General features: G+C 49.0%; 1 protein-coding gene across 1 annotated transcript in view; it reads right to left on the bottom strand.

The window, feature by feature from the left end:
• Positions 1-23,449, bottom strand: part of CELSR3 (cadherin EGF LAG seven-pass G-type receptor 3) — an 87,360-nt gene extending 63,911 nt beyond the window's left edge. The window contains exon 1 of the mRNA XM_082209108.1: positions 19,375-23,449. Coding sequence (XP_082065234.1) covers positions 19,375-23,428 — 4,054 coding nt within the window. The 5' untranslated portion in view covers positions 23,429-23,449. The remainder of the gene's footprint in view (positions 1-19,374) is intronic.
• Between the last annotated feature and the right edge of the window lie 1,860 nt (positions 23,450-25,309).

The raw sequence follows: 25,309 nt of genomic DNA, 5'->3' as shown, positions 1-25,309 counted from the left end.
ATTTCTTCTCCCACCTTCAAAGCTTATAGGCCACTATGGTAGAGATGGAATAAAATCTTGCAACTGAAATACATGCACATTCTCTTCTCCCTGTTTTCTATTATATCCTTTGCCTCTCTTGTCTCCTCTATATTGAATTTTAGACTGTAATCTCTTCAGGGCAGGGGTCCATTTCTTTCTGGACTTTGCTAAGCATTTGGATGGTGTTAAATAAACAAGCAATGCCTTAGGAGGCATTACGATAGATTGAGTAGGTGGGCTCATTCATTGCATTGCTCATAACAAAACATTCTGTGAATAGAACTCGTGAGTTGGCCACGGATATAGGTGGGGGCGGGCATGGAATCATCCAGTTAGAGCACTGACCCAAGTTTGGGGGAGATTCAGAGTTCAAATCCCACCTACCCACGAAGGCCCCTGCCGAACCCGTCCCGTGATCTTTGGATAAAGAGCAGTATAGGCATTTAATAAATAAACCTCCCAGGGTTCTTGTGAGGATACAACCGGGGGGGGGAGCTGCGTACCCCACCTTGAGCATCTTGGAGGAATTGTGGGATATAAATGTCCTCATAAAGAAATGACACAGAAATCATCATTTGCAGTGTGAAAAACAAAAGGGGAAATACCCCCCTCCTTACCCTATATTAATGGTGCCACTGCAGAGATGCAATTCTGAGATGTATCTACAGACTACTCCAATGGATTGCAATACTGGAGGCAGCGCTTTGTCAGTTGCATAATTGTACCAAGCTCAGTAGTTTTGAGCACTTAAAATATATATATGATGACCGTACGTGACAGAAGGGACCTTGGAAGAGGTGCTAAGAGAGGGCTGGCAGGCTGATCATCTTCAGCAAGCCATACAGGTACACCTCTGTGTCAGCATCCCACTCCTCCTGTTCCCAGGTTGAAGCCTGGCAATGAAAAGTGGCTCAAGCTTAAGCCCTGGGCTCTGTCACCTAAGCCAGCTTCCTCAATAGACTTGTGACAGGAAAAGCCCGGGGGTCATGAGCTGTTAACACGGCGCATAGGGAGGCATTGTATTGCAGGGACAGCACAGCGGGAGCATCCGCTCCCCTCTCTATGCATGAGCTGCCAGCCCTGCAGAATGGCAGATAATTGCATCTGGTGTCTCCCGCAGCGCTGACATAACCTAGACTTCAAGGCAGAGCACACAACAAATGGGCCCTGTCTGCCGGGGAGACCCACAAGGGGGTTCATGCTCCACTTGTCACGCTGGACGGCAGGCTGCAAGGGAGGCTCGTCTGGGGAGCATCGAGGCCGGCTCCCCGCCACCACCCACAGTGCTGTGGATTGCAAAAGGCAGCGACATCCAATGCGAAACCCCACCTCCGTTTCAGAGAGATGAACAGGTAGCAGTGTGGATTAATCCCGTTTAGCGTGCATATAGGGCTCCGGTCACTTTGCAGCCTCCCTATACAGTGGTACCTCAGGTTACAGACGCTTCAGGTTACAGACTCTGCTAACCCAGAAATAGTACCTCGGGTTAAGAACTTTGCTTCAGGATGACAACAGAAATTGTGCTCCGGCAGCACGGCGGCAGCAGGAGGCCCATTAGTGGTGCTTCAGGTTAAGAACAGTTTCAGGTTAAGTACAGACCTACGGAACGAATTAAGTACTTAACCTGAGATACCACTGTATACGCCAATATTCGAGAGGGAATGTATTTGTTCAGAGACATCCCAAAAGTTATCATGTAGGGTATGTTATACGCATTACACAGATGACAGGCTGGGAGGCTTGCCTAGGGCCACCTAGTGAGTTCATGGCTGATTGGGATTTGAGCGGAGGATTTTCTGTCTGACAGCTGGGGTTAGCCAGCACACTCCACTAACTTGCCCCCTGCAGAAGCTGCAAATGCATTTCCCACATTCTATCAATGCACCGTTTTTTAAAAGCAGCCAGAGGCATTAGAGCTGGAAGGGAATGGGGATCTGAACACAGGCCAGACTGCCTTTCCTAAGAGAGGTCCTCTGCACCATGACGTCTTTAATGCATTAGCTCACATCATCCATGGGATTGCTAAACACCCTTGGAGAGGTGTCTCTAGAATAGTAAACCAATACAGAAAGCTCAGGTAATCGGCCAATGCTACATGCTCCCTGGGAGGTTAGGGCTGCATCAAAAGGCAGAGAGATTCCCCCCTGCGGCATCTCAGGCCAGGAAATGCTTCACCCACTGAATGCTCACTTACTGTGTGACTGTTAAAGATGTAAAAGAAGGTGCTAACCTCCTGAGGGATTCAGTGAAATGACCTCCTAAATACAGGACAGAAATAGGGGGAGCTGCCTTATACTAGGTAAGCTTATTAGATCCATGTAGCTCAGTATTGTTTGCTCTGTTGCCTGTTCATTTCAACAGGACACGGCAGAGATTGAAGCTGAGGTCTTCTCCATGCAAAACATGTGCCATGCGGTCAAGTTGTGCTCCATCCCTTAAATGGGCCTTGCCCATTGTGGGGCTCTCCAGCTGTTCTGGACTATGATTCTGGTCAGACCAGTGGCGTAGCGTGGGGGGTGCAGGGGGGGCCGGCCGCACCGGGTGCAACATCTGGGGGGGGGCGTGCTCGCACTCGCAACTCTCTGCCCGAGTGCTAAAATCCATGGGTTAGGGGGCGCAAATTACTTGCCTTGCCCCGGGTGCTGACAACCCACGCTACGCCACTGGGTCAGACTCATGACCAAAGATAAGGGGATGATGGGGACTGCGGTCCAAAACATCTGGAGAAACCAGACTGGGTAAGGCTGCCCTAAAGCACTCAGGCCCTGAACTTGAAATCAAAAGCCGCTCTTGCATTCTGCCTGATATCCCACCTGCAGCTGCAGTAACGGCTGATGTTTCCAAAGAAGTCGGCTTTTCCTGCACCTCAGTTGGTGCCTTCAAGACCTAATCCATTCCTACATCAGAAGTCGGAATAAGCTAGGCAGGACTCCGCTGCTGGAGCACGAATCCATTTCTGATGGACAAGCAAGCCGTAGAATGTTTGCACAGAATGCTGGATTTGGCAGCTTTTTATTAACATTTTCTTATTATTATTTATTAAATTTGTATACTGCCCTTCATCCAAAGATCACACCCGAAGATCACAACATAAAAATACAAAACAAGAACACAAAATAATACATAATAAAAACAAAAACATACCCCCAAAACCCCGTCTCTCACAAACACATTTAAACAGCCATAAAATGTTAATCAGCCAAAGGCCTGATGAATTAAAGGCCTGATAGAGAACATTTTCACCTGGTGCCTAAGTATATGTAACAAAGGCGTCAGGTAAGCCTCCCTGGGGAGAGCATTCTGCAAACGGGGAGCCACTGCAGAAAAGGCCTGTTCTCGTGTTGACACCCTTCAGACCTCTCAAGGAGGCACATGAAAAAAAGGCCTCAGATGATGATCAGAGGGTCTGGGACAGTTCATACAGGGAGAGGTGGTCCTTGATCTGATCCAAGGCAGCATACATAGGATCAGTTTGTCATGTCTATTGATTCCAGAGTAAAGTGGGGTTAGGATCACAGCCTTCATCATGTCCATTGATTTCAATGAGCCTACTCTGAGCATGCCTAAGCATTAGATATGGCCCTACCTTTCCTCTTCAGGTGTTCATGGTTCAAGAACATCTCTGTAAGGGAACTTGGTGCAAGTCCCCCTGTAAATAATACTAATACTAATACTACTACTAATAATACAGTGGTACCTCGGGTTACAGACGCTTCAGGTTACATACGTTTCAGGTTACAGACTCCGCTAACCCGGAAATAGTACCTCGGGTTAAGAACTTTGCTTCAGGATGAGAACAGAAATTGTGCAGCGGTGGCGCAGCAGCAGCAGGAGGCCCCATTAGCTACAGTGGTCCCTCAAGTTAAGAACAGTTTCAGGTTAAGAACGGACCTCCAGAACGAATTAAGTTCTTAACCCGAGGTACCACTGGATTTATATATATATTTCTACCCTGCCCATCTGGCTGGGTGTCCCCAGCCACTCTGGGTGGCTACCAACAGAATATTAAAAATGCAATAAAACATCAAACATTAAAAACTTCCCTAAACAGGGCTGCCTTCAGTTGTCTTCTAAAAGTCAGATAGTTGTTTATTTCCTTTACATCTGATGGGAGGGCATTCCACAGGGTGGGCGGCACTACCAAGAAGGCCCTCTGCCTGGTTTCCCATAACCTCACTTCTTGCCGTGGAGCTGGACCTCATTGTCTGGGCTGAGCAATGGGGGTGGAGACACTCCTTCAGGTATACTGGGCTGAGGCCATTTAGGACTTTAAAGGTCAGCACCAACACTTTGAATTGTGCTCGGAAATGTACTGGGAACCAGTGTCCAGAGTGAACAATGGGGGTGGAGATGCTCCTTCAGGTATACTATCATGTTTGCAGGATTTGGTGGAAGCAAAAACAGCCAGCCATGGATACGGCCAGGGTAATAAGCAAGGGTGCTTCCATCACAGCCCCCAAAGCAACCCAGTCCCCCACACTTTGAAGCTGCCCTAATTGGGAACCAATATTCCAGGAAGGAAACAGTGTTGTAAAAGAGAGAGAGAGAAACGCCCTCCTTCTGCTGCTAGTTGATGGCACTCCCTCCATGTACGGCTCAGGTCTGATTGTCTTCTTCTCCCTCGGCAGCCACAGAGCCCAGACACAAGCGCTTTGATTCCTCCCGTTCCTGTTTGAAGTTAACGGCTCAGGAAGATTTAACGATGGAAATAGCTCTTCCTTCCCCTTCTTCTTCTTTTGTCCTTTAAAGAGTGAGATTTCCTTTGGCAGCCCTGGAAAATTCCAGAGGAAGCCTCAGGTGCTGGCACCAACAACCCCTGGAGCTCTGGAGATAAGACAGAGCTGGTGGAAGGGGGGTTGGGAATGTGTAGAGGGAGGAAAGAGCAAAGGAGGAATAAGAGAGCAAATAGAGGCACGGGTGCAATAACACAGGAACTAATCTTCTCGATGGCGGAGTCAGAGATGTAGGGGGTGTGGAGCACAGGGGGCTTTCATTTCTCTTTTGAATCATCCCTTTTTAAGCCTCATGTGGAACCAAAGCAGGAAATTCTGCTGTGCATCCTCATGCCTTAAGAAAGACATTTCCCCACCCCCACCTGCTCCTCTGCCTCAAGGAAAGAAATACAGTTAAGTAATGCTAAATCTGGACTTCATGGTCTTGGGGTTGCTAATGCTTTGGGGGCTGTAGGTGCATTTACAAACCGGAGGGTCTGCCTTCGATATCTGAGATGCTTCTTCTATTCACGTGATTGTGCTGTTATAAAATTTTAGGGTGCGCACAGATAGCAGACACACACTCCACAGAAAACCAGTCCTTCACCCTTCAAAACTGAGGAAATATTCCCTAAGAAAATTACACTTTATTTTAGCGCATAGAACAACTCACATCTTGTCTCTTCTAATGACTCTAAATATTTCCTCCTCAGCCATGAAGCCTAACCAGCCTCACAGAGTTATTGTGAGGATAAAACAAGTATACATGTACAGTGGTACCTCAGGTTACAGACGCTTCAGGTTACAGACGCTTCAGGTTACAGACTCCGCTAACCCAGAAATAGTACATCGGGTTAAGAACTTTGCTTCAGGGTGAGAACAGAAATCACACGGTGGCAGCGGGAGGCCACATTAGCTAAAGTAGTGCCTCATGTTAAGAACGGTTTCAGGTTAAGAACGGACCTCCAGAACTAATTAAGGTAACACTGTAATAATAAACAAACTACCAATTCATTTGAAAGAATAGACATATGGCCTGTGATACCAGATTATATCATATCTATATGCTACTCCTCCTGTAGGCACCTCAGATTGACATACAGGGGAGATTCCCAACAGGGATTTACCAGATTCAAACACTTACAACGCAACAGCAGCCCTTACAACCAAACACTTACAACGCAACCACACACTCAAGCACCATCCAATTGCTCTGTGGGCAGCTCATCCGTCCCACTGTGGGAGAGATGCACAACTTCCCTATTTGGATATTACACTAGAAGAAGGACAAAAACAAACACAAGTAATTCTACTTTTTGATGCGGCATCCAAAGATCTTCTTCTTGGTTCTTGCCTCCCAAAGAACAAAGAGAAACGCTTTCCCTGGGCCTCACTTTGCACCTCACCCGCTGCCCCTCTATGCTCACCCCTAACCCCACACATGGCCTTTATACCATCTTGCTTGTTCCCAGAGGCCCAGCTGCCTGTTCCTGCCCTTTGCCCTTTGCGGAACAGACAGCTGCAGTGCCCACTCCCACCACTCACATCTGGGCCAGGCAGCACCTTATCGATAGCAAACATTGATTTGCCCCAGCAGGTCACAGTGAGTCAGGGATCACTGCTGCTTCTGGTTATGGCAGTGGGTTTAAATGAAGGATGGAAACAACCGAATGATGCTCAGTGGACCTGGGTAAACTTTCCATAGAGAAGTTCCTGCTTTCAAACCCTGGCACTGACAACTAAGGGACACTAGGAGGATGGGCTGGAGAAATCACCTGCCCAAGACTCTGGGAGGGGCTGACAGGCAGAGAGTAAGCAGGACAGCACTAGATGGACCATTAGGCTGACGGGGGACCGCTGATGCCTCTGATGTAGCAACAGAGCAACAGAGAAGAAAAAAGCCTTCCCCACACAGAGCATGGCATTACTCATTATGCAAAGCAAGCTGCAGAGCAGAAACTGCCTTCCTGAGAGGAGGCAAGGCAGACCAGCCATCTCAAGCAGTGAGGTTGGGAGGAAATCAGCCTTTTAGTGTGCCATCACCTACTCTCTGGAACCCATGAATATTAGACACCATCTGGTCCTTTAATTAATCGTTTCCTGATGGCCCTTTAATTAGTTGTTTCCTTCTTGTAGCCCAAGCAACCTTACTATTTATATATTATCATAACTGCAATTGTGATGATGATGATGATGATGATGATGATGATGATGGGAAGAAGAAGAAGAAGAAGAAGAAGAAGAAGGGGACTGCTTAGGCTTTGAGTAGGAAGCAACTAATTAAATGGCCAGTTGTGCCTGGAAGTTGTTATTAAAGATTCAGTAGCAAAGAGAATTCACAGTTGCATTTTGCCACTCTATATGGGCCCTGTGGTTGTCTTTAAAGTGCCATGTCACACAACTCAGCCATAGGACTGAGCTGCCATTGGATGCCTTGATGGATGAACTTTACAGAAAGCAACCTTGCTTCTCAGCCTCTCTGTGGCTTGTCATGGTATCCCCCTGGACTGGCTTCATAGAATGGGAACTGAGGGAAGGAACTGTGTTACAGTGGCTCCAGCCCTTCCTGTGGGACTGAGTCCAGACAGGAGCATTGGGAGAACGATTTCTGCTTCCTTGGTGGTTCTATCCCCAGGACTACTGAATATTTCTATGAAGCTGCTGGCAGTGGTCATTAGGAGTCTTGAGGCAAGGGACCATCAGTATACTGACGACACTGAGCTCTATTTCTCCATAGCAGGAGAGGCTGTGTGAGCCATGGAAAAGTGTCTGGATGCAGTGGTGGATGAAAGAAGATAAGCTGAGCTTGAATCCTGGCAAGACTGTGGCACTGTGCGTGAGTGGTTCCTTTGGCAGAGAAACTGGTCAACTCCCTGCCCTGGATGGGGCTGCACCCCCTCTGAAGGAGCAGGTACACAGTTTGGGGGTGCTTCTGGACTCAGCTCAGTCGCTGGAGGCCCAGGTAGCCTCAGTGGGTAGAAGTATCTTTTACCATCTGCAATACCATTTCTGCAATAGCCACAGCAGTCATGGACCGGAAGGGCTTGACTGCAGCAGTTCACTGTGCTATTTTGAATGCCTGCTTAGAACATTTTTATTTAGGCTTGCCTATCGAGACACATAAAAAAGGGACGCGGGTGGCGCTATGGTCTGAACCACAGAGCCTAGGGCTTGCCGATCAGGAGGTAGGCAGTTTGAATCCTTGCGACGGGGTGAGCTCCCGTTGCTCAGTCCTTGATCCTGCCAACCTAGCAGTTCGAAAGCACATCAAAGTGCAAACAGATAAATAGGTACCACTCTGGCGGGAAGGTAAACAGCGTTTCCGTGCGCTGCTCTGGTTCGCCAGAAGTGGCTTAGTCATGCTGGCCACATGATCTGGAAGCTGTACGCCGGCTCCTTCAGCCAGTAAAGCAAGATGAGCGCTGCAACCCCAGAGTCATTCACGACTGAACTTAACAGTCCAGGGTCCCTTTACCTTTACCTTATCCAGACACATCGAAGCTACGTATGTTTTATTTCTTTTTAACTGCTGCAGCTCTTAACCAGCTTTTGAACATTTCTAAATGCCTGCTTTCTATCTATAATATTAATACTTTATATTTTTGTAAACTGCTTAGAGCTATTGTTGTTTGTTTTACAATCAAGCAGTCTATAGATAGTCTTAAATATATAAATAAAAATAAATGGAAGGGCAACAGAGAGAGCATTGGATTGTAGGGATTCAACGGCGATGTCATCTGGCTCTCCTGTAAGAAGTGAGCGAACAAATTAAACCCACCTAGGAGAAAATGGCTTGGAAAGCAATGCATATCAGCACTCATCAAATATCTTGTAAAGTGGGGAGGAGAACAGCATTTACCACACATTCAGTTCTGGACAGAGGTCTCTAGGATTAAGGGAGCGGTCAGTTCTTCTGACCAATTCATTCCCCACATAGCTCCGAGCACATAGTGGTAAGCTGGCAATCTCGCAAGCTTTCTTGGGAACAATGCGTCATCATGAAACACTGTGTGCAAGCAAGGCGGTCTTGTGGGCAGAACAGGTGCACATGTACATGCAGAAGCACACATGCAAATGTACGCTACGAGGGTTATTTTTAGGGGCTGTGTTACGTTGCGAGTAGCGCTTGCAGTGCAATCCTGACTGGTGCTCCGGCCTCTTGCCCAGACTCACAATCTGTTCGACATTAAAGGGAAGCAGATGGTTAAGAGGAAGACCCCCCTCCCCCCTCCCCACCTTTCAATCGACACACAAAGGCAGCCCAAAGCCTGCTGGAAGCGCCAACCCCCCCAGGAGTAATTTTAATCAGAGAGCCTCAGCCATTCTCGACAAACGCAGGCCCTGGCAACTGATGAAGAGCCAGAGGCTGGTGAATATTCATGTCCCTCTCCCACAGGGAGCTTCCTCAACATGTAGTTGCAGGCGCACGGAGGCAGGCACAGCAAGTGGTTGCATGGACAGATCACGGTGGCTTTCGCCAAACATTTATGCGCATCGAGAGTGGGGTTATGGTTGCAGAGAGCTAAGCGGAATGTTCCTCTGCTCCTGGAATATTACAGGAGTGAGCCCAGGCAGCACTTGGTGGCAAAGGGAGCATCCACACTTATGCTTGTCCCCTGCCTAGAAATCACAGGTCCGAGCACTTTCCTGCTTGTCCCATGTTCTCTAGGCATGATTCTGAGCATTTATTTTTGCCCTTTCCCTTTAGCGTTAAATCAGAGCTATTGTCAATCTGAAGAAAACCCAATTGACGTCTGCTGTTTCAGCACTAAGCAGGGGCTTCCCTGGGGGAAAGTGGCAGGGCAAGCAGAAGTGTGGATGAGCCCAGGGGGTGAAACTAGGCTTTATTTCATCTGGGTCAAAGACTCAGTTTGGCACTCCCAGCACGCACATTTGCGTACACACACATCTTGACACATTTGACTGTACCTGCAGCTTATAAGCTTCAGCTTGGTAGGAACTGGCTGCAAATTAACTCTGGGAGGTGTCTTCCCTTCTCCCCTCCCCTCTCCCAATTAACCTCTGTCTCCAGGGTCTGTCCCTGTGACATCACCAGGGGCCACCCCTTGGTCTCAGGTTTGGATTCTGAAATCTCAGCGTCAGGGATGCTGCTGATCTGCCATCTTAGAAGTGGTTTTCAGAAGATACTCTGTGAACCTTTTTGGCTAAAGGGTGGGCTATTAATGCCTTGGAGGCTTTACCCAGGGCAAAAAAACCAACCACCCCAGCTAGCACCCCCTGTAGCCACCCCTTATAGCCATGGCACTGGATGAGCCAGTGGATCCATGGCACTGGATGATACAAATGGGGAAAGGGATCAATGCTCAGCTGCTTTGATCAATTCCCCCAGGAAGGAAGCTCCTCTTTGCCTTCTTACAAAACATACACAGGCCACATGCTAAATGCGGGTGGATGCTCACATGCATCACTGCATGGTCCATTGACGCTCTTCCTTAAGAGACAACAAGAGTGATTACATTTTATCAGCCTAGCCTAGAACAGAATAATGATAATATATAATAATAATTTATTATTTCTACGATGCCCATTCGGCTAGGTCTCCTCAGCCACTCTGGGCGACTTCCAACAGAAGGTTAAAAATACATTAAAACATCATTTATTAAAAACTTACTAAACAGGGCTGCCTTCAGATATCTTGTAAATGTCAGATAGTTGTTTATTACTTTGACATCTGATGCGAGGGCATTCCACAGGGCGGGTGCCACTACCACTACCACAGAAGTCAACAACTCAGTTGCATTCAGTGAAATGGCTACTGATGCAAAAGGGGAAGGCCCAAATCGGACGTCATTCAAATCTATGATAAGCCTGAACCCACTCAATTTACTTCTCCAGTCCATTGTTTCTAGAGGAAGTTGGGCTTTTTCACACAAGAACTCTGCCCAATCTAAAATCAACACTTAGAATAAAAATTCAGCTGTGTTCATAGCTGTAGGGTGGCCAGATTGACTAAAAGGTAAAGGTAAAGGAACCTCTGACAATTAAGCGTCTCCACCCCCATCGTTCTGCCCGGACACTGAGGTCCAGCGCCGAGGGCCTTCTGGCGGTTCCCTCATTACGAGAAGCGAAGCTACAGGGAACCAGGCAGAGGGCCTTTTCGGTGGTGGCGCCCGCCCTGTGGAATGCCCTCCCATTGGATGTCAAGGTGATGGACAACTACCTGACATTCAGAAGACACCTTAAGGCGGCCCTATTCAGGGAAGCTTTTAATGTATGATATTTTAGTGTTTTTTGGTTTCTGTGGAAGCCGCCCAGAGTGGCTGGGGAAACCCAGCCAGATGGGCGGGGTACAAATAATAAATTATTATTATTATTATTATTATTATTATTATAAGTCCAGCCGCAAACAACTCTGGGGTTGCGGCGCTCATCTCGCTTTACATGCCGAGGGAGCCGGCACTTGTCCGCTTCCACAGACAGTTTTTCCGGGTCATGTGGCCATCATGACTAACTCACTTCTGGTGAAACCAGAGCAGCGCATGGAAACGCTGTTTACCTTCCCGCTGGAGCGGTACCTATTTATCTACTTCCACTGTGTGCTTTTGAACTGCTAGGTTGGCAGGAGCTGGGACCGAGCAACGGGAGCTCACCCCGTCATGGGGATTCGAACCTCGACCTTTCAATCGGCAAGCCCAAGCGGCCCAGTGGTTTAACCCACCTGTGTCCAGATGGACTACTACAGCCTTAATAGTTGTGCGGAGGAGGGGATTTGGGCAGGGGTAACTTGTGGTTCAGCACAAGCAACTCGGTAGTGGGAGACCTTCAGAGTATCTAGAAAATCAAATGCATATATCAGGAAGATGGAACCCCAACTGCTCCCAGTCCTAGGTAGGGCTGGACCACCTGGTATATGACCCTCTTAGTGCAAAATGAGAAGATAGTCCAAAGACTTCTAGGGATAGCCTCACACCTCTCATGCCTGCCCATCTTGCAAGCTGCTGTTTGGCCTGGCAGAGGAGATAATTGCGCAGCATTTCTGATTTGTTAGATGCCACCCCTGGCACAAATAATACTTTTGTGCTGGGAAAGGCACTTGAATAGTGAGGATTGGAGCAAGAGCTGGGGTTGCTTTTTTGGCCTCGCAGTGCTATTTCCTGCGCAAATGTTTGTCGGGGGTGTTTAATGCTAGGCCACTTTGACACCATCCTTGCCAATTGGCGCCTATGAAAGGAAGCGACACATTTGCGCATACATATATATAGATAGATATTTGGGATCTATGCACCACTGGTCAAATCATACACCTGATTATGCACATGAGCACTTTCAGGAGCAGCTGCAAGGAGGAAAGCAACTGGGAAATGGGGCTGATCTTGTCCTAACGTTTGCACTAGCTGGTTCCCTTTTCATGCCGTTCACATGCTACAGTGACTGGTAAAGGAGATTGGTCTTGGCTCGACGGCATTTCTATTTTTCAACACACACTGAGTGCTGGGAAATGATGCCTCTTGGCGGACCAGTTTACCCAGGGCAATTGGACTACACACAAAAGAGCACTCTAGCCTTGACAAAAGGATGCTGTGGCCATGAATTTGTGTCCAAGTGGATGGAACTAATTGGTCCCTAATGCGGGACCATCCATATTGGCTTTTGAGTACGGAAGCACTCCAGGGGACAGTTAACGGTGTGTGGTTATAACTGTGCAATGTTTTAGCCCTACATCAGAATAATTTCAGCAGGATGTGCTCCCCCCACCCCAACCCCCATCCCCACCAGGACTAAGAGCTTTTCCACTTCCATATACAGCATGAAATCCAAGTCGCAACAGTAGTGACAGCAACAAGAATGTGGGATGCCAGACTGCCACTGTTTTCAAGAAAAAAGTTTAGATTTGTACAATTTAAACTGATTAAAGCACTCTAGCACTGGTGCAACAAATCCACTTTAAAAACAACAACAGACAACCCAGCAGATTTCTTGTGGTTAGGAAAGTGCACTGGAAATGAATGAATGATTAATGGGAAGACACATAAACACCCTGCAAGCAAGTCGCGATGGATGCTCCCCAAAGACTGGACTAACTTTTGTTTAAGTTTTGTGCAAGCAAATCAGGATGGATTCTGTATAAGCAGTTTGCCTGGAGGCGCCCATAATTGCCCAGGCAGGCACGAAGGATATCACACACAGAGACCAATGATTTTCAGGTCATAAAAAAGGGGAAATGACCCATCTTTCAAGTCTGTATGTTTTCATGGGATTTTTGTGGACTAAACTTGCAATCCAAAACACATGTACCAGGATGTCAACTAACCAAATTTAATTGGCATATACCTCTGGGTTAAAATGCTTCTGATTGCTCACTGCCCCATGAAAAAAAGAGGAATGGCAAAAACAAAAGCTGCTTGTTTTTGAAGCAAATGCTTCTTTGCTTGGTCCCCGTCCCCCCCCCCCCATTATTTTCTTCTGCAAGGCATCCACAGCTCTTTAAAGTTCCTGGTGATTATTTGGGGGAATTAAGCGATTTTGCAAATCAGGTCAAATTTGGCTTTCACGATGCATTATTACTAATTTAATTAAAGTGCCTCTTGCCTTGGAAACTTTAAATGCGGAGATTAAAACACACAATCCAAGGACACTACAAAACTGTTAATTAACAGCTAACCTAAATACATGCAGCTTGCATGACACCCTGAAAATGACTAGCCTGGAGCTCTGGCAGACCTACAAGGGAGCAAATCCCAAAGATGGGACCCCTCCAGAGAACCATCTGGCACAAAACAGAGGGTGAACTCAGCTCCAGGGTAATTTGATTGACTACAGTGGAGAAACACACATGAAGCTTTTCAAGTTGAAGTCTTGACAGCAAGCGCATTCCGGGGGCGCTAGATGTCCATGACATCTTGAGAATTCCAGATCTTCAAAGACATTCTACGATGTGAATTTCAGCCATCTCCTCACCTTGATACCTGTTTTTAACCACCTCAGGAAAATTCAGGTTGCAGAGGATGGCATGTAGACTTCCGACAGTCCTTGTGGTTCCACCTGCAGTCCATAGGATCATTGTCAGTGGTCCTAAGTGACTTCATCCCAGTTTGCATGAAGGAATGATGGAAAGCTGCATGCAACCCGCTGTGGTTTTACAACGCCAGTCTGTAAATTGACTGACAGCCTAATTTCAGAAGTCGGTTGGAAGGCTTGTGTTGAGCTTAGCCCTTAGGGTTCCCAAGCCAGTTTTCCTGCTTGCTGAATCTCAAGCCCCATGCTAGGCTTGCCAATTGTGCTTGCCAGTGTTATTATATCAGTGGCTGCTGTGGTATACATGGAAAACATTAGTGCACATCTCTGAAGTCTAGTGTGTGTGCCAGGGAACCACGACTGGGTCCATGCCTCCCTGACACATACCCACTGGGTGTCTGGAGATGTGCAATGCCTTCCCTGTGTTGACTGCTGCAGACAGCAGTGCAAAACTGGTGCAACCATGAAACCCACGATTGCTGCGTAAAAGGTGAAGCAACCGATCTGGCTCCACCCATGAAGAGTAAGAACTTTGACGCAGCTGTGCCTGGTGGGGGTGCTGGATTTATTTGGAAGCCAGTGTTGCTGCTGGAAGGGGGGGGGGGCAACACCAAAGGGGTGTTTCATGAGCAGAGCACCTAAGCCCCAACAATTGGTGCGTGCAAAAATGGGTCACCTTGTGTCATTGGGACGTCAGATGATGGGAAGGGGTTGGCCCCATCCACCTTTCACACTTGTCCCACGGAGTGTGCATGGAGAAAAGGATCCAATCAGATCTCTGAACGAGGGGCTACAAAGAAGGAGAAAGGAACTGCATACAGAGTAGAGCTTTTTCTTTTCTGTGGCTGTCTCATCTTCCTTATAATATCAAGCTTTGCCCTTGGTCTGTTAGAAGTGCTTCCCATCACCAGGCTGGTTAGGCAGCTTTGTATCTCCAGAATTAATTTTTCTAAGCAGCAGCAGCAGCAGACATCCGCTTGCGTTTCCTGTCTCTATGGAACAAGCTCCCGCCTCGGCACTAGCTGTTTTGACATGAGGCCTTTCACAGAAATAATTGAAGAATCTGGGAGGAATCCTGCCCTCCCAGTTCCAAGGAAACTCCGTTAGCTGATTCATACTCACTTCCCTTTGGGAAGAATCATTTTGATCGTAGTAATGTAAAGTTTTAGTCAAGCCTATTAGTATGATGCAGCTCATTCTCTCTATTTATCAATAGCTTTATTAAGTCTGTTCCTAAAGGGATGGCGTTGGCTTACACCTCTCTTATTCTTTGCATGAACAGGATTAAACCCACTCATGACAGCATCTTCTGATCCAGCATCAGTAGCTAGGATACTATACACATTCACCCTGTAATTTGGTGAGCTTTAGGCTATAATTTTAGTATCATTTATCATGTTGACTCTCCAAAGTGCTTTACACTTTTAGCACATGGGGGATCTGTGCATGGGTGCTCAACCCCATTGTGATGCTCCTCTGGGCCTTCCTGAATTGTTGGGATGTGTCTTTTGAGCTGGGTGGCGATGCACACCCTTTCCCCACGGTGGCTCTCTGCTGTGTGAAACCATCTCCATGCATCCACAGCAAAAGCAGAACCAACGAGTGCTCCAAAAGTGGTGGCTGAGTTGAGATATGAACCTGGCTTTGTAGCTCTCACAGTCATTGGACGCCATTGGCACCATCAGCAAGAGTGTCTTTTAAAAAGGAGATTGCAGGCACTGGGGCATCTAATCTGGATCAGGACCCTGGCATGGAGGGTAGGGAGGCCTTTAACAGTTTCCCACCAATCCATATTGAGATTTACACATTTACAATTTACTTTTTTAAAAAAGCATTTTGCAGAATTACTGATTTGTCCAGCCTGGCCCTCAGTTAAATGTTCCATCTATTGGAAGTTGCTGAGTTCATGGGATGAGAAGGAATGAAAGCTAATAATAATAATAATAATAATAATAATAATAATAATAATAATAATAATAATAATAATAAATAAAAATAAAAATAAAAATGCTGCTGCAATACAGTCGTACCTTGGTTGTTGAACGCCTTGGTACTCATACGTTTTGGCTCTCGAATGCCGCAAACTCAGAAGTGAGTGCTCCGGTTTGTGAACATTCTTTGGAACCCGAACATCTGACAGGGCTTCCGTGGCTTCTGATTGGCTCTAGGAAGCTCTTGCAACCAATTGGAAGCCACACTTCGGTTTTCAAACATTTTTGGAAGTCAAATGGACTTCCAGAACAGATTCTGTTCGAGAACCAAGGTACGACTGTAATAATAACAACAGTTGCTGATCTTTTGAAATAAATGTGTGCCCCATGATACAGACTGAGGCTTGCCATCTTAATTTCTGCATGGGGCCTGTGCATTATTGAGCAAGGTAGTAAGTCTGGGGTTTCCATCCATTAAGATCCTTTTTCGTAAATTACTCCCTCCTCTTCCCTAGACATGACTAATTGTGCATTGATTCCAGCCACCAGCTCTGGCACTTGTTTCCACTGGATCAACTTGGCATGGGAGGTACTCCACAAACAATAGATTCTTTTTAAAAAAAAAAAAGAAAAGAAAAAGCACAACAAAAATAAAACCCAGGGGTTGCAAGAAGTGCTTGAACAAAATGGCCTGAGCGTCCTCAGCCACCACCAGAGCCAACAAAAGGCGCCGTGCTTCCCCCCCACTCCCCCTACACCTCTCCCCCACCTCCTCGCCTGCCCCCAGGGAGGGCTCCTTTGCCTAATTCCCTTTCCATGCTTCTCCTCGCCTGCATGAGCTTAGCCTTTTCTCTCCTCATTTCCACACTGGAAGCTGGGGAAATGACAACACCGTCCTTTCGAGAGCCTTGTTGTTCTAAGGCAGTTTAATGCGAGACCTGAAAATGTGATTTCTCCCTGCCTTTGTGCGGGGTTAAGTGTGTTAGGGAGGCAGAGCCAGCGTCAGCAGCGCACCCTGGCAGAAGCATGAAAAGGTCAGCTTAGCTCTCCAGTAATCAGCGCCCAATGCCTGCCTGTGTGCCTGAATACGATATCGCCCTGCCCTGCAGTTACAATTAACCCCTGAAGAACCCCAATCTAGCAATGAGCCCCAGCAGAACACATCGCCTGCACCCCCATCCTTTTGAAGGAAACAAGGGCTGCCTTTTCCGAGCCCACTCCCTAAATTAGTCGGGGGGGGGTTATAGGAGAGGGCTAGATGATAGCTAAGGATGTGGGGAAAGTCATGAATAATGTAAGTCTCCCTAGACACAGCTGGGTAACTAAGCCTGTGAGCCACTGATACATACAACCTCCTTCCTCTGTCTCTCCCCACTCCCCATAAACAGGGGCCTCCTCCCACACCCGTTTGCACAAGTCACAGTTGGGTTATTTGGCATAATTAGGCTCCATTTTCAAGCACACCTATTGCTAGCAACAGAAGGAAGGGGGTGGCCTTACGGAAAGAGCGAAAGATTGGAGCAGCTCAAGCAATCTATGTCCTATTCCTGGCTGTAACGTAGATTTTCCTTGATGGCCTTTGGCTATTGGTGTAATTCCTCTCCTATGACTGCTTCTCACTAATAAAATTAAAATAACATCTCCTTACAGTGCAGGGGAAGTTTTCTAGGGACACATTTGTTTTTTATATGTCTAGACCTGACCTACCAAAGTGCCATCTATGGTATTACACTCAGGCACAAAACTAGTTTATGCCAGTACAGCAAATGGGCCTTTGAAAAATGGACCCGGCAAAATCGATAATGATAAAGGTAACATTAAAAAGGAGTAGGATTAATACCCCAAGCCCATGTTTAGTAGGAGGGCAGGGAGGACAAAGAAGGGACTGGAGCCAAGATAGACATGCTGACATGTTAACATGACCAATTAAGTGAATTAAATGAAAAAGAGCAGTTTTGATGAAATCTGACCATCAGGCCAAATCCTGATGAAGATGAGTGAGTTGTGGCTTGGGCAAAGCCTGTTAAGACTCCAAATAACACTGGGAACAATTTTCCATCTTACAGCAAGGGGGGGGGGGACTGATGTTTTCAGTGCCTAGGTCTGAGGCAGCATCTAAGAACCAGCTAGAGTAATATCAGTTTGACCATGGGGGATCAACTTGTTTTTAAGAGAAAACTCCAAAGCATTCAATTATGTGTACCTGAGCCGTGAGAGAGAGGGAGTCAAGACCTTGAGAAAGGCAGCTGATCCATAGGCTTAGAGATGCATTTAATGGACATGTCTAGCATGGGATTCTTAAAAGAAGAGGAGCTGGGGTTGAATATATGACCAGATGTCATGTCTTCTGTCCCAGAAGCCTTTAACTCTCAAAGCCAGATGTGCAAAGGCTGTTATTGGGCAAGGGAAAGACAGCCCGATTAAGCTCAGAGCCACTCTCTTCATTACTACTTCCTCTTTTAAGGCTGAGCCCTGACATCCTAGACAATTCTGAGGCTAAGTTCTAATTGGCATTCAAACAAAAAAACTAATGGGTTGGCACTTTCTTTTCTTCTTCTTTTTTGCATTTTGCTAGCAAGGCAGCTTGCAAAAGTAACTCCGCCTTGCCATGGTTTGCAGGTGGGAAAGCTGAGGTCTGGGAGATGGGAGACTTGTTGGCATATGCTTGAGGGCAATAAGCCATCATTGCCATCACGGTATCCCTAAGCCAATTTAAAGAGAACTCCCTGCAGCATGGCAACAAGAGTAGCTCTTTCCATGCCACTCAGTTCCTTGCTGGGAAGGCCAGAATGACAGATAGTCATGGACAGTTGCACCAAATCTCAGAACAAAATCCTTTCCCCCCACCCCCAGTCTGCAGCCAGGGTACCTTTTGGTGCTGAGCATGCTAAACCACTGTGCCAGAAACCCACAAGCCCTGTGGAAACTGTGGTAGTCATCATGTTGCTTCCAGCTAGTCCAGGCTAGTCCAATGGAAGGCTGGGAGATTTAAAATCAACAGAGGAGCATGGTCTGAACAAAACAGCAACCGTGCCTCAGAAATCCTGCACTAGGTGGTATCTTTTTCTCCGGGCAACCCTTAACTTGCTCCCTCCCTCTTTCCCACCCAATTCCAATTAAGTTCCACAGCTGTGGGAAAAGCTCCTAGGAAGGCAAAGCTCTCCAGGCTACATCACTTGTTGCAACCAAACCCAGACGCAGATTCTCCTCTTGCAAAGGCCTTGCTGGAACACACTCTACATTTAGTGAGCTGTTTCCAGCACTGAACAAAAGAAAGCCAAGAAAAGAGCAGGGAAGCCACTCCAGCCATCCCCCCCCCCGTTTTTTAATCCTCCCCGCAACAAGCAGGTTTGTCTCAGCCCATTTGCATCCGTTCTCCCTTCCTTTGTGTGCACTTTATCTAATTTAGATTGTAAACTCTTCAGGGCAGGAACCTGGCTCTGCCTAATAAATTATGAAATGAGTCTGCCACGAGATAATAGCGAGCAATCAAATCTTGCCTTTTTGGTAGCCCACTGAGCTATTACGCCCTAAAGGAAGCAGGGGAAAAATAAATAAAAGATCCACCAGCATAATTACCATCAAAGTCTCTCCCCATCCCCCTTAACCTCCACCCCCGGCATAATGGTCCAGTACTGAGAGTCTGGCGCCATTTAACACGGCTAAAAGGCTGGCCCAGTTGTCATAAGTCAAGGAAATGCCACAGTCACCAAAAGCACTGAAACTGCCTTTACCTGTGACGGTCACCAGCATGGAGGCCACCAAAGGACGATTGTTGTCCAGCTTGCGACTCAGCCGGAGTTCCCCACTAGTCTGGTTGACAATCAACAAGTGCAGCTCATTTCCTCGTTCAAAGGTGTAGAACAGTCTGTCTGATGCATCTGGGTCATACGCAGGGATCTTCCCTATAACCCCAGAAGGGAAGGTGTTGGATTTGTTGGAGACGTAGTTGTTAAAGAGAATCTGGAAGTTTTTAAGGATGGGGCTGTTATCATTCTGGTCAATGAGCTTGATGTGGACTGTGGCTCTGCTGACTAGGGGGGCAGAGGTGGCCTGGACTACAATCACATACTCTCCCTTGCTCTCATAGTCCAGGTCAATCAGGGCTGTGAGCTCACCCGAAAATATGTCCATCTGGAAAATTTCAGGGATGTTGCCTTCCACAATCTGATACATGATCTGTGCATTGGGCCCTTCATCTGGATCAACAGCTGTAATCTGAGCCACCACAGAGCCCACAATGCTATTTTCCTTCACTAAAACCTCGAACTCTTCAGCTGGGAAGACAGGAGCATTGTCATTCACATCTTGCACGGTGACTTGAATATGGACAGGTGTCCTCTGGGGAGGGATGCCTCTGTCCACGGCATAGGCAGTGAGTTCGTAGACTGGGATGCTCTCCCGGTCCAGTCTGCGGACAGTGCGGATAATCCCAGACGTGGGTTCTATTGTGAAATCTCCATCCCCATCATCCCCATTCTGGAAGGTGTACTGCACTCGTCCGTTGGCATGGGCATCCCGGTCTGTGGCGGAGATCTGGAGCACGCTGGTGAAGGGAGGGCTGTCTTCCGAGATGATGCCTTGGTAGTGAGCGCTAACAAACTGAGGGGCATTGTCATTGACATCATTCACCATGATTTCTACATAGGTGGTGTCTGCTTTCTGAGGGATGCCGTTATCTTTGGCTGTAATGGCCAGGGTGTAGGTCACTTGGTCCTCGTAATCCAACTGTGCTTGCAATGTGATGGCACCAGTGTCTGCATCAATGCGAAACTGAGGAATGTTGTCTTCCAAGTAGTAGGTAATCCTGGCATTTTCCCCTACATCATCATCAGTGGCACTGATCACCACCACAGTGCTGCCGACAGGGCGGTCCTCGTTAACACTTACTGAGTAATGGGCGCTCTGGAACACTGGCCTATGGGTGTTGGCATCAGTGATGTTGATATGGACATGACAAGTGTCATGCAAAGTCCGGTCAGAGGCTGTCACTGTCAGCACAAAGCGCCTCTCCTGCTTGTAATCCAGGGGCAAAGAGAGGGTGATTAGTCCCACTCCTGCCTGGGTACTGATGGCAAAACGGTTCCGGGTGTTCCCACCTGTTACCTGATAGCTGATGGCACTGTTCACATCCCGGTCAATTGCTGTGACACTCAGAACACTGGTCCCCACGGAAGCATCTTCGTTGAGACGGATAAAATATTCTTTCTGGGTAAATTCAGGCCGATTGTCATTTACATCCATTACAGTGATGGTGACACTAGCAGAGGCAGACAACGCTGGGGAGCCGTGATCCCGGGCCTCTACTCCAAAGAAGTAGTGCTCCACCGTTTCTCGATCCAAGGGGCCGCTCACAGTAATCCACCCAGTGGCACTGTTCACCACAAAGGGGGTGTCAGATGAGACCCCAGTGAGTTTGTACTCCAGGCGAGAGTTCTCTCCATAATCTGCATCCACAGCCTGGATGTGGATCACCGAGTGGCCAAAAGGGGCATTTTCTAACACTGATATTTGAAAAGGGGTGCTGACAAAGATGGGAGCATGATCGTTGATGTCCACTACTTGGATGCTGATCATGCCTGTGTTGTTGGACAGAGGGGGCCGCCCTGCATCTTGGGCACGTATCCTCAGTGCATATTCCCGCTCAACCTCAAAATCCAAAGGTGCCACTACCTGTATTTCCCCAGTCACACTGTCAATGGAAAACTGGCCCCTGCTGTTCCCACTGATGATGTTATAATGAACTAAAGCATTATTGTCTTTGTCCAAGTCAGTGGCAGTAACTCTCAAAATTTCCGAGTGGGGTCGGATATCCTCTCTTACCTGGACTATGTACCGCTTCTCACTGAACTGTGGGACATTGTCATTCTCGTCAAGGACTGTGATATAGACTCTAACTGTGGCCGATCGAGGGCCAGGCTCCTTACCTTGATCATTTGCCTCCACCACTAAAGAATATTTCTCCATTTTCTCCCTGTCCACTTGCCCACTGGTGGTGATCAGCCCTGACCGGGAGTCTATTTCAAAGACAGAGTGAGCTGCTTGCTCATTTACAAAACGATATCTGATGTTGGCATTGGGTGGGGAGTCCACATCTGTGGCCCTCAGCTGTAAGATAGGGTAGCCCTCTTCAACATTTTCTCGGATAGTCTCTCTGTACTCACTCTGCTCAAATACTGGATTGTGGTCATTCCTATCTGCCACTGTAATGGCAACCATGGTGGTGGCAGAAAGACGGGGAACCCCGTGATCCACCGCGGTCACTCGAAAGTAGTGCAGGTCCATATTTTCTCTGTCCAAAACTTCAGTGGTGGTGATGAGGCCATTTTGGGAATCAATACTAAACAACTCCAGGGACCTGCTGTTCATCAGGGCATCCATGGAATAGAGCAGGCGCCCACCTTCACCTGAATCGGGGTCTTGGGCTGCCATCGTGATCACAGGGGTCCCGGGAGGCTGGTTTTCGGCCACTTGGACCTGGTAATTATACTGAGGGAAGAGCGGGTGGCGATTGGCTGCTCTCCGAGTCCTTAGCAAAGGGAGCAGTGCCCCGTCTCTCCTCCGTTTCTTGGCACACGAGGAATGGGTTAGCTCATTCTGCATAGTTGGGTGAGTAGGTTTTAGCGGCAGGTAGGGAAAGAAGTCTGGAGTGGAGGGACTCCTAAAACCCACGCCGAAACAAAGAGTTTGTAAACAGCCTTTGGTGGAGTCGAGCGGGTGGAAGAGAAGGCAGAGCTCCGGCTTCCTCCGTTCTCCGTCTGGGTGGGCGCTCAGCGAGACGCCGGGAGCTGTCCTGCGCGGCGGTGGTGCTGAAACAGCTCCTGCCCAGCCTCTCCCTCCCCAAGGCTGGAGGCAGCATTGCTCTTGGCCGGCTCCGCAGCACTCGCCGCCGGCACAGCGACGGGAAGCCCCCGAGTGCCCCGCTTGCCCCGCGCGGAGCTGGAGGCAGGTCAGCAAGGCGAGCCATCCGCAGAAGGGCGAGCGGGAAAAAGAAGCAAGGCGCATTCTCGAGAGCCAAAGGGGCTTCGCCGGCGACGCGGCTCCTTTCGTCGCTCTTGCGCCGGATCTCAGCAGCCCACGCGGGTCCGTGTCGTTCCACACGCGGGGAAATCTCTGCCCGCAGAGGCGCACTCGCCGGCTCCGGGTGTGGAGACCCGATGCGCGCAGGCGGGATTGGGATGGGGCCGCCCGGCTAGTCTCTCTATAAGATCCATTGTCCGGCTTTCCGACGCCGGGCTTGCAAGGGCTGGAGGAGGTGCCCGCCTGCTCCCAGTCCGCCCCGAGCCTGGCTCGCTGGAGAAGGCATTCCCGGATAGTCCGGTGGCACCACCACGCCGGGCGTGGGGGATCCGGAAGAAGTGCGGAAGCGTTAATAATCCACAAACAGCGGGAGCAGCTGCCCCACGCCCCCGGGGCGCTCGCTGGACGCCGGCTCCTCTTCTTATCCGGCGGTGGGGTCACGTAGCCAGCCCAGGAGGCACTGCCGGCGGCCGGCGGGGGCTGAGAGAAGGTGCCGTCGCAGCCCCAGCCGCCCCCTCGGGCACTGGCTACAGAGGAGGCTCCCCACCGTCCCCCGACGAGAGCGCAGCAGCGCAGCTCGCAGCTCGGCCCTTCCGGCACAGCCAAGCGGGCGCAGCCCAAGCCCCCTCTGTCCGACGGCTCCCCCAGGCTGAGGGGAAACAAAGGGAGGAGAAGGAGCAGCAGCAGCCCCAGCCGGCGGCACTGGCGAGGACGGCGGCGGCGGCGGTTTGGTAGTCCCGGCTGCTGCTGCTGCCGCCGTTCAGCCATGGTCCCTCGGCCCCTTCCCCGCCCCCCTGCCCGGGCCTGGCGCTGCTCCGGCCCCGCCTCGCCTCTGGCTCTGCCCCCTTCTCCGCCTGCGCCGCCGCCGCCACCACCATCTATCTAGAAGCGGCGGCGGCTCCTGCCTTCCCTGCGGGCCTGGCTGCTCCGTGGCGGCGGCGGCAGCATTGCCTCCTCCCGCAGCCCCAACATGGCTCCCGGCTGCCCCGATGGTCCGCTCCGCCCTCCCTCCCACTCCCTGCCGTGGTAGCGCCCACCCGTCTGGCGTAGGCGGCTGAAGCCACCGCCTCCGCCATCTTCGCTGTGGGCAGGTGGGATCGGAAGGGAAGGGGCTGGAGGAGGAAGAGGAGGAGGAGGGGTCGTCTGGCTGAGGCTGGCGGAAGGTCTCGTCGGGGCTGGAAGGGGGCGTGCCCGCCGCGACGCCGAGCTTGGCTAAGCGCTCCGAGGGCGCCGAGAGCTGTCCGACGTGCTGATCTAGAACTATGCCTTGGGCTGTTTAGGAAATAGGTGGGGTCTCCGCTGGAACCGTTTGGGGGAGAATTAGATGGGGTAGAACGCGCCATCAAGACGCTGGTGTAAAGGCAAGGAGGGGACTGTTTTGAGAACTCGATCTCATTGCTTTGGCCCTAGGGGCATATGTTCAAAGTTCTCACAATGCAAGGTTATCCTGTAGCACAATCTAAATAGTTTTTTGTACACACACAGGCACGGTGAAGTGGGTACCCACCTGTTTAATGCAGGCATGTAAAAGGTAAAGAAGGTTAAGGTAAAGGACCCCTGGATGGTTTGTTGTTGTTGTTGTTGTTGTTTAGTCGTTTAGTCGTGTCCGACTCTTCGTGACCCCATGGACCAGAGCACGCCAGGCACTTCTGTCCTCCACTGCCTCCCGCAGTTTGATCAAACTCATGCTAGTGGCTTCAAGAACACCATCCAACCATCTCATTCTCTGTCGTCCCCTTCTCCTTGTGCCCTCCATCTTTCCCAACATCAGGGTCTTTTCCAGGGAGTCTTTTCTTCTCATGAGGTGGCCAAAGTATTGGGGCCTCAGCTTCAGGATCTGTCCTTCCAGTGAGCACTCAGGGCTGATTTCCTTCAGAATGGAGAGGTTTGATCTTGCAGTCCATGGGACTCTCAAGAGTCTCCTCCAGCACCATAATTCAAAAACATCAATTCTTCGGCGATCAGCCTTCTTTATGGTCCAGCTCTCACTTCCATACATCACTACTGGGAAAACCATGGCTTTTACTATACGGACCTTTGTTGGCAAGGTGATGTCTCTGCTTTTTAAGATGTTGTCTAGGCTTGCCATCGCCTTTCTCCCAAGGAGCAGGCGTCTTTTAATTTCGTGACTGCTGTCACCATCTGCACTGATCATGGAGCCCAAGAAAGTAAAATCTCTCACTGCCTCCATTTCTTCCCCATCTATTTGCCAGGAGGTGATGGGCCCAGTGGCCATGATCTTCGTTTTTTTGATGTTGAGCTTCAGACCATATTTTGCGCTCTCCTCTTTCACCCTCATTAAAAGGTTCTTTAATTCCTCTTCACTTTCTGCCATCAAGGTTGTGTCATCTGCATATCTGAGGTTGTTGATATTTCTTCCGGCAATCTTAATTCCGGCTTGGGATTCATCCAGCCCAGCCTTTCGCATGATGAATTCTGCATATAAGTTAAATAAGCAGGGAGACAATATACAGCCTTGCCGTACTCCTTTCCCAATTTGGAACCAATCAGTTGTTCCATATCCAGTTCTAACTGTAGCTTCTTGTCCCACATAGAGATTTCGCAGGAGACAGATGAGGTGATCAGGCACTCCCATTTCTTTAAGAACTTGCCATAGTTTGCTGTGGTCAACACAGTCAAAGGCTTTTG

This window comes from Podarcis vaucheri (assembly GCF_965113315.1).
Source record: "Podarcis vaucheri genome assembly, chromosome: 2".
NCBI lineage: Eukaryota > Metazoa > Chordata > Lepidosauria > Squamata > Lacertidae > Podarcis > Podarcis vaucheri.
Note: the sequence above shows the minus strand (reverse complement) of the source record. Positions and strands in the feature narration are given on the sequence as shown.